The sequence below is a fragment of the Callionymus lyra genome, chromosome 14 (genome assembly GCF_982586985.1).
Source record: "Callionymus lyra chromosome 14, fCalLyr1.hap1.1, whole genome shotgun sequence".
NCBI classification, from domain to species: domain Eukaryota; kingdom Metazoa; phylum Chordata; class Actinopteri; order Syngnathiformes; family Callionymidae; genus Callionymus; species Callionymus lyra.
The window spans coordinates 3,332,388-3,352,384 of NC_141831.1; the positions used below are offsets into that span (position 1 = coordinate 3,332,388).

A 19,997-nucleotide genomic window follows, 5' to 3' on the forward strand; every position below is an offset into this window, starting at 1 on the left:
TTATAAAGACTCATGAAGACTCATAAAGACTAATAAAAACTCATGGAGACTCATGAAGACTTATAAAAACTCATGGAGACTCATGAAGACTTATAAAAACTCATGGAGACTCATGAAGACTTATAAAAACTCATGGAGACTCATGAAGACTTATAAAAACTCATGGAGACTCATGAAGACTTATAAAAACTCATGGAGACTCATAAAGACTTATAAAAACTCATGGAGACTCATGAAGACTTATAAAAACTCATGGAGACTCATGAAGACTTATAAAAACTCATGGAGACTCATGAAGACTTATAAAAACTCATGGAGACTCATGAAGACTTATAAAAACTCATGGAGACTCATGAAGACTTATAAAAACTCATGGAGACTCATGAAGACTTATAAAAACTCATGGAGACTCATGAAGACTTATAAAAACTCATGGAGACTCATGAAGACTTATAAAAACTCATGAAGACTCATGAAGACTTATAAAAACTCATGGAGACTCATGAAGACTTATAAAAACTCATGAAGACTCATGAAGACTTATAAAAACTCATGGAGACTCATGAAGACTTATAAAAACTCATGGAGACTCATGAAGACTTATAAAAACTCATGGAGACTCATGAAGACTTATAAAAACTCATGGAGACTCATGAAGACTAATAAAAACTCATGGAGACTCATGAAGACTTATAAAAACTCATGGAGACTCATGAAGACTCATAAAGACTCATGAAGACTCATGAAGACTCATAAAGACTAATAAAGACTCATAAAGACTCATAAAGACTCATAAAGACTCATAAAGACTCATGAAGACTCATGAAGACTCATGAAGACTCATAAAGACTCATGAACACTCATAAAGACTCATAAAGACTCACAAAGACTCATAAGACTTGTGAAGACTCATGAAGACTCATAAAGACTCATGAAGACTCATAAAGACTCATAAAGACTCATAAAGACTCATGAAGACTCATGAAGACTCATAAGACTCGTGAAGAATCGTGGAACGTGTGATTGAATCTCTCCGGAAGGAAGAGGGAGCAGAAAGAATGTAATGAGGCTCATTAACGACCGACTCGTGCTGTGACTCGACGACCGTCTCGGATGAAAGCGTCTCACGAAAGAGTCGCGAGTCTTCGGCTCACGGTTCAGGACTCACCGAAGTCTTCGAACAGCGACTCCACGAAGCTGGTGCCGTTGCTATAGAGACAGCTGTTGACGTAGACGTCGGCGCCTGAGGAGAGAGAGTTGAAGGACGTGTAGTTACATGTTATTATCATGTTGTTATCATGTTGTTATCATGTTAGTATCATGTTGTTATCATGTTATTATCATGTCGGTCCATCAACACTCAGACAGGATTTTCTCCCGTTGACCTGCTCTCGTGATCCTCTTAGACCTGATCCTCTTACAGCCTTTATCTGCTCTCACTTCCTGTTGACAAACGTTCGCTTGCTCACTGTGTCTGCACTGACCCTCCTCTGTCTCCCCCTCTGTCTCCCCCTCTATTTCCACTGTATCCCCTTCTATCTCCCCCTCTATCTCCCCCTCTACCTCCCCCTATACCTCCCCCTCTATTTCCTCTGTCTCCCCCTCTATTTCCCCCTCTATTTCCACTGTATCCCCCTCTATCTCCCCCTCTATTTCCTCTGTCTCCCCCTCTATTTCCACCTCTATTTCCACTGTATCCCCCTCTATCTCCCCCTCTATTTCCTCTGTCTCCCCCTCTATTTCCCCCTCTATTTCCACTGTATCCCCCTCTATCTCCCCCTCTATTTCCTCTGTCTCCCCCTCTATTTCCCCCTCTATTTCCACTGTATCCCCCTCTATCTCCCCCTCTATTTCCTCTGTCTCCCCCTCTATTTCCACTGTATCCCCCTCTATCTCCCCCTCTATTTCCTCTGTCTCCCCCTCTATTCCCCCCTCTATTTCCACTGTATCCACCTCTATCTCCCCCTCTATTTCCTCTGTCTCCCCCTCTATTTCCCCCTCTATTTCCACTGTATCCCCCTCTATCTCCCCCTCTCCCTCCCCCTATACCTCCCCCTCTATTTCCTCTGTCTCCCCCTCTATCTCCCCCTATACCTCCCCCTCTATTTCCTCTGTCTCCCCCTCTATTTCCCCCTCTATTTCCACTGTATCCCCCTCTATCTCCCCCTCTATTTCCTCTGTCTCCCCCTCTATTTCCCCCTCTATTTCCACTGTATCCCCCTCTATCTCCCCCCTCTATCTCCCCCTCTATCTCCCCCTCACTGACCCCCCGACCAAGGATCTGGGTCAAGAAAGGGAGAAACTCTTCCTGTCATTCATTCAAACAAACACTATGATAAACTAAAACATTTCTTTCTTGATGACGTATATAAGAACAAAAGTACTGTAACGATTGAAACGATTTCTTCAATGATTATATATTATTTCTATCGTAGTTACTCTGTTGTTTAAAGTGTGTACGAAACAAAAATAATAACATTATTTTATTAGCATTTAATATTGAAACATCCACAGTGTTTGTTCATGTTTGTCTTGCGTTTAAACTTCCGGCCTCTAGATGGCAGCAGTCGTTACGTCCAGCTGAAGTAAGAATGATGACTGAGGACGAGAGGATACAGTGAGTCCAGCAGCTTTTAAAGCTGATGTTTGGACATATTTTGGTTTGAAATAAAATGAAAGAAGTTACAACTTCGTCAAGAGTCATGTGGTCTGTAAATACTACAACACCAGAGTCAAGTACTGGACAATACTACACATATATACTTGTTACTACACTATCACAACACCAGAGTCAAGTACTGGACAATACTACACATATATACTTGTTACTACACTATCACAACACCAGAGTCAAGTACTGGACAATACTACACATATATACTTGTTACTACACTATCACAACACCAGAGTCAAGTACTGGACAATACTACACATATATACTTGTTACTACACTATCACAACACCAGAGTCAAGTACTGGACAATACTACACATATATACTTGTTACTACACTATCACAACACCAGAGTCAAGTACTGGACAATACTACACATATATACTTGTTACTACACTATCACAACACCAGAGTCAAGTACTGGACAATACTACACATATATACTTGTTACTACACTATCACAACACCAGAGTCAAGTACTGGACAATACTACACATATATACTTGTTACTACACTATCACAACACCAGAGTCAAGTACTGGACAATACTACACATATATATGTGTTACTACACTATCACAACACCAGAGTCAAGTACTGGACAATACTACACATACAGTATATACTTGTTACTACACTATCACAACACCAGAGTCAAGTACTGGACAATACTACACATATATACTTGTTACTACACTATCACAACACCAGAGTCAAGTACTGGACAACACTACACATATATACTTGCTACTACACTATCACAACACCAGAGTCAAGTACTGGACAATACTACACATATATACTTGTTACTACACTATCACAACACTAGAGTCAAGTACTGGACAATACTACACATATATACTTGTTACTACACTATCATAACACCAGAGTCAAGTACTGGACAATACTACACATATATACTCGTTACTACACTATCACAACACCAGAGTCAAGTACTGGACAATACTACACATATATACTTGTTACTACACTATCACTATATATCACTATAAATAAATAATACTCCAAACATACCTGACAGCTGCATGGTGTCCAGGATGTTGCGTACGGACGCCATCTTGTCGGTGGTTGCTGGACTGACCGTCTCGTGGTCCAGCATCTTCAGGAGGGACGACAGTTCCGTCACGAGGCGCTCCATCACCACTGCAGGTCACATGACAAGAGCATCAGATACTTGGTTATTGTTTTAAGTTATCTCCGCCCTGCCTGCACTCTCTTCTTCACCTTCATGCTACACTGAAGTCACGTCAGACGAAGAGATTCTTATACTGTATAAATATATATAATATATGATCTGGTTTTCCATTGGTTACCATTGAAACTCTGTGTTTGTGTCTCATCTCGAATCTTAAAAGTTTAAACGGGAAAAACAAACGTGTTTTTTACGAAAGCGACAGTGGAAACATCGGGTCTAACTTTAATCTGTCTTAGTCGGCTTGAGCCTGGTGTCAGGTTCAATTCCCTCCAGAGGATTTGTCTCCAACAACAACTGAACCTCCGCACGAATGTGTGTGTTTGGCTGCGTTACAAATGAACGGATACACACTCTACACATCCTGCCCACTGACGGAGACGGGAGGGGTGAGAGGGTGAGACGGGTGGGAGGGTGAGACGGGTGGGAGGGTGAGACGGGTGGGAGGGTGAGACGGGTGAAAGGGTATGAGGGGTGAGACCGGGTGAGAGGGGTGAGACGGGTGGGAGGGTGAGACGGGTGGGAGGGTGAGACGGGTGGGAGGGTGAGACGGGTGGGAGGGTGAGACCGGGTGAGAGGGTGAGACGGGTGAAAGGGTGAGAGGGGTGAGACCGGGTGAGAGGGGTGAGAGGGGTGAGACGGGGGAGAGGGTGAGACGGGTGAAAGGGTGAGAGGGGTGAGAAGGGGGAGACGGGGGAGAGGGTGAGACGGGTGAAAGGGTGAGAGGGGGGAGAGGGGTGAGACCGAGTGAGAGGGGGGAGAGGGGTGAGAAGGGTGAGAGGGTTGAGAGGGGTGAGAGGGTGAGACGGGTGAGACGGGGGAGAGGGTGAGACGGGTGAAAGGGTGAGAGGGTGAGAGGGGTGAGAAGGGTGAGACGGGGGAGAGGGTGAGACGGGTGAAAGGGTGAGAGGGTGAGAGGGGTGAGAGGGGTGAGAAGGGTGAGACGGGGGAGAGGGTGAGACGGGTGAAAGGGTGAGAGGGTGAGAGGGGTGAGAAGGGTGAGACGGGGGAGAGGGTGAGACGGGTGAAAGGGTGAGAGGGGGGAGAGGGGTGAGACCGAGTGAGAGGGGGGTGAGGGGTGAGAAGGGTGAGAGGGTTGAGAGGGGGGAGAGGGTGAGACGGGGTGAGAGGGTGAGACGGGTGAGAGGGTGAGACGGGTGAGAGGGTGAGAGGGGTGAGAGGGGGAGAGGGTGAGAGGGGGAGACGGGGTGAGAGGGTGAGACGGGTGAGAGGGGGGTGAGGACGTTTCCTTCCATGTAGAAGTGAAGCCAAAGAAAAGAAAATAATCCTCAGTTCAGCTTCAGAGAGAATAAGAAAAACTTCCTGAACTGATTCATCTCGAGTTTTTCATCCTGTGCAGCAGACTCACAACATTTTCATACGACACACAACATTTGATAAACTCAATAGAATCATTCAACACACAACACTTGATAAACACAACAGCATCATACGACACACATGTGATAAACACAACAGCATCATACGACACATAACACTTGACAAACACAACAGCATCATACGACACACAACACTTGACAAACACAACAGCATCATACGACACACAACACTTGACAAACAGAACAGCATCATACGACACACAACACTTGACAAACACAACAGCATCATACGACACATAACACTTGACAAACACATCAGCATCATACAACACACAACATTTGATAAACACAACAGCATCATACAACACACAACACTTGATAAACACAACAGCATCATACGACACACAACACTTGACAAACACAACAGCATCATACGACACACAACATTTGATAAACACAACAGCATCATACGACACACAACACTTGACAAACACATCAGCATCATACAACACACAACATTTGATAAACACAACAGCATCATACAACACACAACACTTGATAAACACAACAGCATCATACGACACACAACACTTGACAAACACAACAGCATCATACGACACACAACACTTGACAAACACAACAGCATCATACGACACACAACACTTGACAAACACAACAGCATCATACAACACACAACATTTGATAAACACAACAGCATCATACAACACACAACACTTGATAAACACAACAGCATCATACGACACACAACACTTGACAAACACAACAGCATCATACGACACACAACACTTGACAAACACAACAGCATCATACGACACACAACACTTGACAAACACAACAGCATCATACGACACATGTTCATTAACACAACCGCATCATACGACACACAACACTTGACAAACACAACAGCATCATACGACACACAACACTTGACAAACACAACAGCATCATACAACACACAACACTTGATAAACACAACAGCATCATACAACACACAACACTTGATAAACACAACAGCATCATACGACACACAACACTTGACAAACACAACAGCATCATACGACACACAACACTTGACAAACACAACAGCATCATACGACACACAACACTTGACAAACACAACAGCATCATACGACACACAACATTTGACAAACAGAACAGCATCATACGACACACAACACTTGACAAACACAACAGCATCATACGACACACAACACTTGACAAACACAACAGCATCATACGACACACAACACTTGACAAACAGAACAGCATCATACGACACACAACACTTGACAAACACAACAGCATCATACGACACACAACACTTGACAAACAGAACAGCATCATACGACACACAACACTTGACAAACACAACAGCATCATACGACACACAACACTTGATAAACACAACAGCATCATACGACACACAACACTTGACAAACAGAACAGCATCATACGACACACAACACTTGACAAACACAACAGCATCATACGACACACAACACTTGACAAACAGAACAGCATCATACGACACACAACACTTGACAAACACAACAGCATCATACGACACACAACACTTGACAAACACAACAGCATCATTCGACACACAACACTTGACAAACACAACAGCATCATACGACACACAACACTTGACAAACACAACAGCATCATACGACACACAACACTTGACAAACACAACAGCATCATACGACACACAACACTTGACAAACACAACAGCATCATACGACACACAACACTTGACAAACACAACAGCATCATACGACACACAACACTTGACAAACACAACAGCATCATACGACACACAACACTTGACAAACACAACAGCATCATACGACACACAACACTTGATAAACACAACAGCATCATACGACACACAACACTTGATAAACACAACAGCATCATACGACACACAACACTTGACAAACACAACAGCATCATACGACACACAACACTTGACAAACACAACAGCATCATACGACACACAACACTTGACAAACACAACAGCATCATACGACACACAACACTTGACAAACACAACAGCATCATACGACACACAACACTTGACAAACACAACAGCATCATTCGACACACAACACTTGACAAACACAACAGCATCATACGACACACAACACTTGACAAACACAACAGCATCATACGACACACAACACTTGACAAACACAACAGCATCATACGACACACAACACTTGACAAACACAACAGCATCATACGACACACAACACTTGACAAACACAACAGCATCATACGACACACAACACTTGACAAACACAACAGCATCATACGACACACAACACTTGACAAACACAACAGCATCATACGACACACAACACTTGACAAACACAACAGCATCATACGACACACAACACTTGACAAACACAACAGCATCATACGACACACAACACTTGACAAACACAACAGCATCATACGACACACAACACTTGACAAACACAACAGCATCATACGACACACAACACTTGACAAACACAACAGCATCATACGACACACAACACTTGACAAACACAACAGCATCATACGACACACAACACTTGACAAACACAACAGCATCATACGACACACAACACTTGACAAACACAACAGCATCATACGACACACAACACTTGACAAACACAACAGCATCATACGACACACAACACTTGACAAACACAACAGCATCATACGACACACAACACTTGACAAACACAACAGCATCATACGACACACAACACTTGACAAACACAACAGCATCATACGACACACAACACTTGACAAACACAACAGCATCATACGACACACAACACTTGACAAACACAACAGCATCATACGACACACAACACTTGACAAACACAACAGCATCATACGACACACAACACTTGACAAACACAACAGCATCATACGACACACAACACTTGACAAACACAACAGCATCATACGACACACAACACTTGACAAACACAACAGCATCATACGACACAATGTTCATTAACAGATGATTCTGTTTAAAAAAACAAGTAAAAGCTCATTTAAAGTTCGTTGAGGTTTAAACTCACAGTTTTAAAGCTTAAAAAAAAAACCTCTGAATGTTTCATTAAAACATTCCTGTGGAGAAAGTTTTTGGTTTAAAAAATTCTTCTTCACTCCACACTTTGAAGTGTCACCATAATGAAAAACTCTTGAACCATCAAAGCCAACAAACCACAAAACGTTCTGGTCCGAAGTCTCGTGACCTTGAGTGTGGACTGACGTGAGTGATGTTCATTAAGATCCTTTGAAGTGTTCGATTTATCTTTTTAAATGTTGTTCGGTGCAGGAGCATCAAAGCAGGGAGGGCCAAAGGTCAAGGTCCACTCTGGAGAAACTACTTTCAATTTGTTTTTCTGCCTCGTGATTCAGTCCAGGTGTTTCACTTTCCTCCCGCCCAGCTAGCCGGGGCAAGTGGGTGACGACGCAACAGGAAGTTCAACATGATATGTATGGATCCGTCAAACATCTTCACCATCATGTCAACAACATTGGAGCCGGAAGTCTGTCAGCATCATACGACACACAACATTTGATAAACACAACAGCATCATACGACACACAACACTTGATAAACACAACTGCATCATACGACACACAACATTTGATAAACACAACTGCATCATACGACACACAACATTTGATAAACACAACAGCATCATACGACACACAACATTTGATAAACACAACAGCATCATACGACACACAACATTTGATAAACACAACAGCATCATACGACACACAACATTTGATAAACACAACAGCATCATACGACACACAACATTTGATAAACACAACTGCATCCTACGACACACAACATTTGATAAACACAACAGCATCATACGACACACAACATTTGATAAACACAACAGCATCATACGACACACAACATTTGATAAACACAACAGCATCATACGACACACAACATTTGATAAACACAACAGCATCATACGACACACAACATTTGATAAACACAACAGCATCATACGACACACAACATTTGATAAACACAACAGCATCATACGACACACAACACTTGATAAACACAACAGCATCATATGACACACAACATTTGATAAACACAACAGCATCATACGACACACAGCATTTGATAAACACAACAGCATCATATGACACACAACATTTGATAAACACAACACTGAGAACGAGCCTGTCTCCAGCTTGTGGTCCTTCTTTAACCCTGTAACTCTGGCTAATATCTCAGCACTAGTGAACAAGATGAAACCCTCCTCTTGCTCATCCGACGTCCTTCCTTGTAGGCTTTTTATCAAAGTATTTGATGTAATTGGCCCCTGGGTTACCAATATGGTGAACCTCTCCCTTTCCACAGGGGTTTTTCCCAATGCATTTAAACATGCCATTGTGGAGCCTCTGCTCAACAAGCCAGGCTTAGACTCAACTGACCTCAGTCATTTCAGGTCTATTTCTAAGCTCCCTTTCTTGTCCAAGATCTTGGAGAAGGTGGTGTCTGAGCAGCTGTCTTTGTTCCTGGATCAGAGCGACATCCATAAAAAGTTTCAGTCTGGCTTCCACAAACATCTACGGAGACAGTCTTACTGAAAGTGTCCAGTGACATCCTGATGTTCTGGTTCTGTTGGATCTGTCCTTTGACTCAGTTGAACCAGATCCTGCTGAGAAGACTGAGGGATGAAGACTGTCTGGGTCTGTGTTACAGTTGTTCTTGTCATACCTTTCTGGGCAGTTTTAGTGTATCTGTCAATCAAATGATGTCTGAATCATCTGTTGTGTGGAGTCCCTCAAGGTTCTGTTCTGGGTCCTTTATTGTTTTTGCTGTACTTGATTCCTCTGAGTAAAATCATTCAGTCCTTATGTTTCTTTGCTGATGACATCCAGCTCTACTGCTCTGTTGATCCAACTGAGCCCCAGAGGCTGAACTTAGTCAATTGTTTGCTAGAAATCAAACAATGAGTGAAAACACTTTGAAGCTAAATGTGGACAAAACTGAAACTCTGGTGATTGTTGTTGATGATAAGATTCCAGGGTTGAGTCAGTACTTGAGTGACTTAAGTCAGTCTGTCAAACTGAGCCTGAGAAACCTGGGTGTTGTATTTGACAAAGACATGTCTCTAGTTAGGGGCGCACGGTGGCACAGTGGTTAGCACGGTCGCTAGAAGGTTGCTGGTTCGCTTCTAAGCCAACTTGTGACCTCTCTGTGTGGAGTTAGTATGTTCTCCCCGTGTTGTGTGGGTTTACTCCGGGCACTCCGGTTTCCTCCCACAGTCCAAAAACATACAGAGGTTGATTGAGAACTTTGGGGAAATTGTCCGTAGGTATGAGTGTGTTTGTGAATGATTGTGTGTCTTTGTGTGTCCTGAGATAGACTGGCGTCCTGTCCAGGGTGTCCCCTGCCTCTCGCCCTATGATACTGGGATAGACTCCAGTCTCCCCGCGACCCCCATAAAGGGATAAAGCGGCAGAAAATGAATGAATGTTCAACACTGCAGAAAACTGACCACAAACTGCTTCAACTGAGAAAAATCTCTAAACTTAGGAAAATGATGTAACAAGACGATCTGGAGCTTTTATTCCATGTGTTTGTGTCGTCTATTACACATCTACACATCTACACATCTACACATCTACACATCTACACAACAGCATACGACGCACAACATTGAAGGCTGAAGTACGACGGCAGGAATTCTGGGAGCAAACGTTTGAGAATCTGATAAGAAAAACCATTTCAAGAGAGAGACCAGCGAGTTGCTGCTGCTGCTGCTGCCGCGATGAAAGAAGTGGAACAAAGTGACATCAGTCGTCTCTCAGCGTGAACATGTTTCCTCTCAAGTCTCCTCACAATACTCCATTGTCTCCTCCGGGCCAGGAATAGACGTCCACAATGGTCCGCAGAGAACAACACCAGGGGAAAGGAAAACAAGACGAGGCGTGGCGTGAACACAGCTGCAGCGTCGACATCCACATGTCCTCGGCAGCTGTGTGAGTCTGTGTGTGAGTCTGTGTGTGAGTGTGTGTGGGTCTGTGTGTGAGTCTGTGTGGGTCTGTGTGTGAGTCTGTGTGTGAGTCTGTGTGTGAGTCTGTGTGTGAGTGTGTGTGGGTCTGTGTGTGAGTGTGTGTGGGTCTGTGTGTGAGTCTGTGTGTGAGTGTGTGTGGGTCTGTGTGTGAGTGTGTGTGAGTCTGTGTGTGAGTCTGTGTGTGAGTGTGTGTGAGTCTGTGTGTGAGTGTGTGTGAGTCTGTGTGTGAGTGTGTGTGGGTCTGTGTGTGAGTCTGTGTGTGAGTGTGTGTGAGTCTGTGTGTGAGTGTGTGTGAGTCTGTGTGTGAGTGTGTGTGAGTCTGTGTGTGAGTCTGTGTGTGAGTGTGTGTGGGTCTGTGTGTGAGTCTGTGTGTGAGTCTGTGTGTGAGTGTGTGTGGGTCTGTGTGTGAGTCTGTGTGTGAGTGTGTGTGGGTCTGTGTGTGAGTCTGTGTGTGAGTGTGTGTGTGAGTCTGTGTGTGAGTGTGTGCGTGAGTCTGTGTGTGAGTGTGTGTGTGAGTCTGTGTGTTTTATTTCACAGCCAGCAGCTGCTGCTTCCTGTCTTGTAGTTTATCTCAACTTTCCTCCCTCGTCTTTTTCCGGCTGTTACATTATCTCATTAGTATTATTGTTACATAGTATTTAACATGATTAAATATGTACTTGATAGTTTAAAAACATCACCTTGAACATAATTGCATCTTTTATTCTACTTGCAAAACTTGTATAAAGTCACAGACAATTACTTTTTGCTGTAATTGTTTAAAAAAAAACGTAATAAGTGTCACAACATTTCTTGACCAGGAGACGATGAAATCCAAACACGTTCATGTATTATCTGTAGAACTCATAGGATCTGACTTTGATCGTCTCAGAAGTTTGTCTTTCATCTTCTACTGATGTCCGAGGGTCGCGGGGGCAGCCGCCAGAGTGAAGAGGTCCAGACTTATCTACTCCTCTGAAAACTCTTCCAGCTCCTCAGGGATAAGGACGGGTCTGACCCGAGGTCTCCTCCCAGTTGAACATGGATGGATGGAGCAAGAATTCTGACCCGCTCTGTGGATCAGAATCTACTGATGGTTCCTGAACTTCCAGACCAGAGGAGAGAAATCCTTCCAGACTGTTGCTCCTAAGCTTTGGAACCATCTCTGTGTTTGATGGTCTACTGACTCCTTCAAGAAACATCTCTGTGTTTGATGATCTACTGACTCCTTCAAGAAACATCTGTGTTTGATGATCTACTGACTCCTTCAAGAAACATCTGTGTTTGATGATCTACTGACTCCTTCAAGAAACATCTGTGTTTGATGATCTACTGACTCCTTCAAGAAACATCTGTGTTTGATGATCTACTGACTCCTTCAAGAAACATCTGTGTTTGATGATCTACTGACTCCTTCAAGAAACATCTCTGTGTTTGATGATCTACTGACTCCTTCAAGAAACATCTGTGTTTGATGATCTACTGACTCCTTCAAGAAACATCTGTGTTTGATGATCTACTGACTCCTTCAAGAAACATCTCTGTGTTTGATGATCTACTGACTCCTTCAAGAAACATCAGTGTTTGATGATCTACTGACTCCTTCAAGAAACATCTGTGTTTGATGATCTACTGACTCCTTCAAGAAACATCTGTGTTTGATGATCTACTGACTCCTTCAAGAAACATCTGTGTTTGATGATCAGTTGACTCCTTCAAGAAACATCTGTGATTGATGATCTACTGACTCCTTCAAGAAACATCTCTGTGTTTGATGATCTACTGACTCCTTCAAGAAACATCTGTGTTTGATGATCTACTGACTCCTTCAAGAAACATCTCTGTGTTTGATGATCTACTGACTCCTTCAAGAAACATCTGTGTTTGATGATCTACTGACTCCTTCAAGAAACATCTGTGTTTGATGATCTACTGACTCCTTCAAGAAACATCTGTGTGTTTGATGATCTACTGACTCCTTCAAGAAACATCTGTGTTTGATGATCTACTGACTCCTTCAAGAAACATGTGTGTTTGATGATCTACTGACTCCTTCAAGAAACATCTGTGTTTGATGATCTACTGACTCCTTCAAGAAACATCTCAAGACACTTTGATTTGAGCTTTTCCTTGATTCTCTGAGACTCTTGTGTTATCAGTTTTATCTTGATCTTTAAAGTATATATTTTATTGAATATTGTTTTGGTTGTTTAAGCGCTTTGTGACCCTGGTCTGGAAAAGCTCTTTATAAATATAAAATACTTCCTTTAATGCTCCCTTAGTAAAATTACTGTGTGGACCGAAGGGGAAACACATGGAAGGCGTCGAGTCTCTTACCAATGACAAAGCTAGAGAAGATACCTCGAGGAGACATCTCAGTTCGGCCATCTTTTTCTTTCCAGCCATGGTTGGCGACAAAAGACGACACAGATCAACTGGTCTTTTGGCTCGGCTCTTCCCTCACTCGTGAACAAGACCCCAAGATACCTGCACCTCGGTGAAGCCACCAGAACATCAGACCAGGACATCAGAACGAAGCTGATCTACATGTTTGAACCCATGACTGGAGAAGAAGTGAAGTTCACGAGCAGCAGATCAAAGAATGTCCGCCACAGATTCTTCTCTTCGTTCTCTCAGAGAGTTCCTGAGCGTCAGCTGTTCCGGAGGCTTGTGGTCGCCCTCGTGCACAGAGGGATCTTTGTGGACCCTGGACTGACTGACACACATGCACACACACACGCACACACACACACACACACACACACACACACACACACACACACACACCCTCAGCTACACTTAGCGTTAGCAGCTTCTCTGGTCATCTGGAGCTGGTGTGGACCTTAAAGACGGTCGGTCATGAGACACGACACGAGACTCTCATCACGACAACAACTGCTGTAGAACTCAAGACCCTCCTCCACACTTCCTCCCCCACATCCTCCTCTCATCTCCTCGTCTCTCCAGACGTCCACAGGGTCAGAGTTCAAGTCCTCGCCGAGACAAAAGTCCACTTTAAACACGATCCGGTCGCAGAAGCAGCCGAGGATTCAAAGAGCGAGTCCGGACGGAACGTTTGACGTCTTGACGACAAACAGATGTAGAAGAAGAAGAAGAAAGTGATGGACGTCATGGCGGCGACGTTTATGAAGACGTAAAACATCCACTCGACTGGAAGACTTTTGTCTGCGTGTGATCAGTAGAAGACGCCTCGAGAAGAACGTTTGCTTTTTCCTCAAAATATCATATTTTCTTTACTGGACTTGATGTTTTTACTTAAGACTCTGATGACAATTAGACACGTTAACAAACGTATTATTTATGTTTGTGTTGCAGAAAAAAATCAGTTATTATTACAAAGTAGCTACTAGAATCTAGGGATGTGTAGACCCTGTCAAATCCCTGTGGTAACTGAGGACCAGAGGATACAGTGAGTCCAGCAGCTTTTAAAGCTGATGTTTGGACATATTTTGGTTTGAAAATAAATGAAAGTAGTTACGACTTCATCAAGAGTCATGTGGTCTGTAAATACTACAACACCAGAGTCAAGTACTGGACAATACTACACATATATACTTGTTACTACACTATCACAACACCAGAGTCAAGTACTGGACAATACTACACATATATACTTGTTACTACATTATCACAACACCAGAGTCAAGTACTGGACAATACTACACATATATACTTGTTACTACATTATCACAACACCAGAGACAAGTACTGGACAATACTACACATATATACTTTTTACTACCCTATCACAACACCAGAGTCAAGTACTGGACAATACTACACATATATACTTGTTACTACACTATCACAACACCAGAGTCAAGTACTGGACAATACCTCACATATACTTGTTACTACACTATCACAACACCAGAGTCAAGTACTGGACAATACTAAACATATATACTTGTTACTACACTATCACAACACCAGAGTCAAGTACTGGACAATACTACACATATATACTTGTTACTACACTATCACAACACCAGAGTCAAGTACTGGACAATACTACACATATATACTTGTTACTACACTATCACAACACCAGAGTCAAGTACTGGACAATACTACACATATACTAATACTACTAGCATCTTGTTAGACGGTTATTCCTAAGAAGTAAATAATCATTTGTTATATTAGTCATTTATCTACATAGTTAACAGCTAATACCTTCTCATAATGATGATAAAACGTATAAATGTATTTACGTGTAGATAAAACTAAACTAATGTGGTGACATTATGTTAATCACACGTACAATAATCCCTGGATTATCACAGTAATCTAGACGCTCGTCTCATATCAGGAGGACGGTTAAGTCGAGTCAGATGTTGGACGACCCAGTTCAACCTCCAGATGGTCCGACTTTACACCAGAACCGACTGAAGCCGCTCCAGGTGTCGGGCGGGATTCAAGCCGACAACCTCCACAGATGCTTCTCCAGAACGTCCCGACTTGACCAGTGGAAGCCATTTCAACGTTTGGAAGTAAAATATATTGTCAAAGTTGATTTTTCTCGATAATGATCAAACAAAATGGCCGCCGAGAATCACAAACCAACATAATTGAATGAAATGAAAATAACACGAGTCGACCTCATGAGTCCGAGAGGTTCGAGTCCAGATGATCAACAACAACAACAACAACAACAACAACGACAACAACAACAACAACAACAAATCATCTTCACAAAGATCACAGATTGAATAGAATAGAATAGAAAGGCTTTATTCATCCCCAGAGGGGAAACACACTTTCACAACAGCGCAGTTGGAAGAAAATAAAGTGCAAGGAGAAAGAAATACTACAAGAGATAATACAAAATAAAATAAAAACGATCTTAAAAATATACAAATTATTTACAAGAACTGAAACTTCTCTTGAACTGAAGAATTCATGTTCGTTAAATAAAGGTCGTAAAAGTCAAGATAAGTTACTACTCTTTATGAGAAAGAGATGCTAAAGCTAGCGTCTGATGTTTGAAGGATTTATCACGTTCAGTTGTTTTTATGCATAAAAAGTCTTAAAAAGGTATTTATTATTTAAACTCAAATTTGTTTTGCACTTCCCAGCCACCTTAGTTTAACAATCTTTCTGTAAAATTTCATTATTACTTTTTCATTTTCATTCATATCCAAAAACTAAAGGTTTAGCATTGACAGCTAGCTAGCTTAGCGCTAAAATCAACTGATGAGATCAATAAAATAAGTGAGTTAAAAGTACTCTTCAATAGAACAAATGTATTTAAATACATCTTTAAAAATATTAGATGTAAATTTAACTTGAAAACTTTTTTAATCTTTTTTTTTTTTAGAGAGAAATTATAATTAAATTTTAATTTGACACATGAAACACGTTATTCGTCCGTGACGTCATCCTTCACGCCTCGTCACCTGCTAGCTGGGACACAGCTTCCTGTTGACCGCAGCATCGCTCGCCCTGCAGGCTCACAAGAGACAAAAGACTCTTTCATCCTCCAGCAGATCCACTTCCAGCTCGACGCCTCCATGTTGCTCTCGGATGACGTCACTCTACCTGCGACCTGCACCTCTCTGATGACGTCACTCGCCCGTCACCATGGAAACCAGCCGCTAACTTTTGACGAAACGTCACCAAATTCGTTCTTTTAAGTTGCATTTTTATTGTCTGTTAAGTTTTTAAATTAAAGCATTACTATATAGCTACAATTATTTACAGATTCATTTCTAAAGAATAAATAAATAGATAAAAATCGACTTAAAGCTGCGCATGCGCAAAGGTGTGTGACATGTTACCTCGGCAACATTGTGTGGATTTAAAAAATATATATACATTTAAAGCAATCGATGCTTTAGTATGTATTCGAAAAGTGAAAAAAGATACTTTATTTAATTTTGTATTTTTATTATCGACGTAATTTAAAAGTTTGGACGATTTAAATCTTCTAAAATCTTCGAATTCAATTAAATAAGTTAATGTTATTTATTTGTATAACTTGGACGCATTTCTTACTCTCTGGCATATTTACATGTTTTTTTTTACTTTTAACGCAAAGATTTTTCGTTAAATCGTGATAGTTTTTCGCACGTGATGCTCAACAATAGTTTCTTGTCTCAGGATCTAAACTAGTTTCATGAACATGTGATTTTTCTGAACCAGTTTCAGTGTAAAATCTAATCATTTGTTGGAGAGTTTTAAAAAAAAAACGCCCTTTAAACGAGTCTTTTGGAAGCGAGTCTTGAGTCACTCACCGCTCTGACGCCTGGAGTCCATCTTTACTTCTTTATCTCTTTATCTTTCTTCTGCTCTTCTATCTTTTATTCCAAACTTCTTCAGGCTCGTCCACGCATCTCCGCGCACACGCCGGACGCTCGTGCGGCCGAATGAGTCTCAGCAGCGGCTCGTGTCCGCGGCTCGACTCGGGAGACTCCGGAGCTTCTCACGGGTGTCCGCGGGGTCCCAGCGCCCGCCGGGTTACTGCGTCCGCTGAGCGGAAGGAAGTCCGTGTTTTTACTGTGACTTTAAATCCTCGTCCTGGACTCACTCAAGGAAACTTGAGTCCTCAGATCCCAGATATGAAGTATTTCTTCTACTACTGTTCGTGAGAGCGACACACATGGATGTTCTCATGAAGTTACAGACAATAATCCTGAAATTCTACAGAATATTTGGGACTAAACTTCTTTTAAACATGAATCTTGTTCATAAGATCTTTATTCATCACGTGACTGTAAGTAAGTAAGTGTAAATAAATTGTACAGTTTACAGTTTAAAACTTTGAAACACAGTGATTGAATCATGTATTCATATTTATTAACTGTTAGCAAAAGTTTAAATTGAAGTAAATGATGATTAATTTCACAGTGACGAGATAATCATTAATATCTATGATCACTTTTATTTCAAACCTGAATCTTGTTCAAAAGATCTTTATTTATCACGTGACTGTGTTGTGTAAATAAATAGTTTAAAATGTATGGACGCAAACACAGTGATTGATTCATTTATTCATATTTATTTACAGTTAAAAAAAAAGTTTAAATTGAATTAAATGATGATTAATTTCACAGTGACGAGAAAATCTATCGATCATTAATATCTATGATCACATTTTATTTTAAACATCTTGTTCAGAAGATCTTTATTCATCACCTGACTGTTAGTAAGTAAGTGTAAATAAATAGTTTACAGTTTAAAAGTTTAAAACACAGTTATTGAATCTTGTATTCATATTTATTTAAAAATAATTAGTTTAAATTGAATTCAATGATGATTAATTTCATAGTGACGAGAAAATCCATCGATATCTATGATTACATTTTATTTTTAACATGACTCTTGTTCAGAAGATCTTCATTCATCACGTGACTGTGTCGTGTAAATAAATAATTGGACGCAAACACAGTGATTTAATTATTCATTCATATTTATTTACGGTAAATAATAGTTTAAATTAAACGATGATTTATTTCACAGTGACGAGATAATCCATCAATCATCAATATCTATGATCACTTTTATTTCAAACACAACAAGAAAAGACCCAGAATTCTCTAATTCTCATGAATAAATACATAATAAATAAATCCTCCTGATTGTTAAACACATGTATTAAGTAAACAAATACCCAAATTAAAGCTAATCAAACAAATAAAAAACATGGTATAAAAACGACGTGAATTTAAATGAAATCGTAAATATTTTAAAAGTTCCAGAACTTTGGTTTTCAGAAGGTGCGCGTGAGTGTTTATCTGTACATGTCAATGAAACATTAGTTTGAATTTGAAAGCATGTTTCCGTTAGTTGATGACGTCATGATAGTGGTCAGTAATAGCACACCGCCCTCTGGTGGTGAAACAGTAAACTACAGATGTCTTAAAACAGTCGCACTCGTTTCTTCAGCTCGTTCTTCTTCCACTGAGCCAGGCGGTCGAAGCTGGACATGTTCATGCCGAACACTCTCTGGAACTCCTCCGGCGACAGGTGGCGCTGTCGAGGAGGCACGCGTCAGACCATCAATGACGTCATGAAGATCTCACACTTGAAAAAAAAGAATTCGTTGACCTCTCACCTCCAGCCTGGATCGGTCCACGTCGCCCGGGAGACACTTCTGACCTCGAACCGACACCACCAGGGACTCGTACGGGTGGACCTGACACACGTGCTGTTAGAGAACCATCACCTGAGACACAGAGGAGGACGAACGTACCTTGTATTCTGAAACAACATATAAAAAAATAAGATTATTTTCTCCACGGAATCCACTTTTGAAGCGACGATGGACTGACCTCGGATCTGCCAGTTCACGGCGTTGCTGCTGTCGTACTGGAAGTAATCTGCGGCTCCGCTTCCAGGCTGAGGAACAAGAACAAGACGTGAACTTTTCATTTCCTCCAGGAGTCAAAATTCAACGTGAGAAGATGAAAATGTTCGAAGGACATTGTTTTGATTTCCCTCATCGCCGCAGAAACAAACATCGACTCACTCGGTTCACGCCGTTCCTCCGGTAACCAGGCAACGAGGAAGATTTGGCGACGTAGGAATCTGAAAGTACAAGATTACTACATACTTCAACAAGTATTTCATTAAACATTATTAGACACAACGACGTGCCAAGAAATAAACATTTTTTCACTTTGAGGTAAAGACAGAAAACACGTCTAGAAACAGTTGAATCATGGGTAATAAAATAATCAA

At 41.5% G+C, this 19,997-nt stretch overlaps 2 protein-coding genes across 4 annotated transcripts in view; both read right to left on the bottom strand.

Moving 5' to 3' along the window:
- The window catches only part of LOC148065725 (actin filament-associated protein 1-like 1), a 37,161-nt gene extending 19,452 nt beyond the window's left edge, over window positions 1-17,709 (bottom strand). For all 3 annotated transcript variants that reach the window (XM_087806873.1, XM_087806872.1, XM_087806871.1), the window contains exons 1-3: window positions 17,552-17,709; window positions 3,709-3,837; window positions 1,169-1,243 (exon numbers count right to left, since the gene is read on the bottom strand). In XM_087806873.1, coding sequence (XP_087662999.1) covers window positions 1,169-1,243; window positions 3,709-3,837; window positions 17,552-17,573 — 226 coding nt within the window. In that variant the 5' untranslated portion in view covers window positions 17,574-17,709. The remainder of the gene's footprint in view (window positions 1-1,168; window positions 1,244-3,708; window positions 3,838-17,551) is intronic.
- Window positions 17,710-18,788: 1,079 nt separating this feature from the next.
- The window catches only part of LOC148065726 (actin-binding LIM protein 3-like), a 41,374-nt gene continuing 40,165 nt past the window's right edge, over window positions 18,789-19,997 (bottom strand). The window contains exons 18-22 of the mRNA XM_087808066.1: window positions 19,786-19,844; window positions 19,589-19,655; window positions 19,510-19,517; window positions 19,372-19,464; window positions 18,789-19,289 (exon numbers count right to left, since the gene is read on the bottom strand). Coding sequence (XP_087664192.1) covers window positions 19,176-19,289; window positions 19,372-19,464; window positions 19,510-19,517; window positions 19,589-19,655; window positions 19,786-19,844 — 341 coding nt within the window. The 3' untranslated portion in view covers window positions 18,789-19,175. The remainder of the gene's footprint in view (window positions 19,290-19,371; window positions 19,465-19,509; window positions 19,518-19,588; window positions 19,656-19,785; window positions 19,845-19,997) is intronic.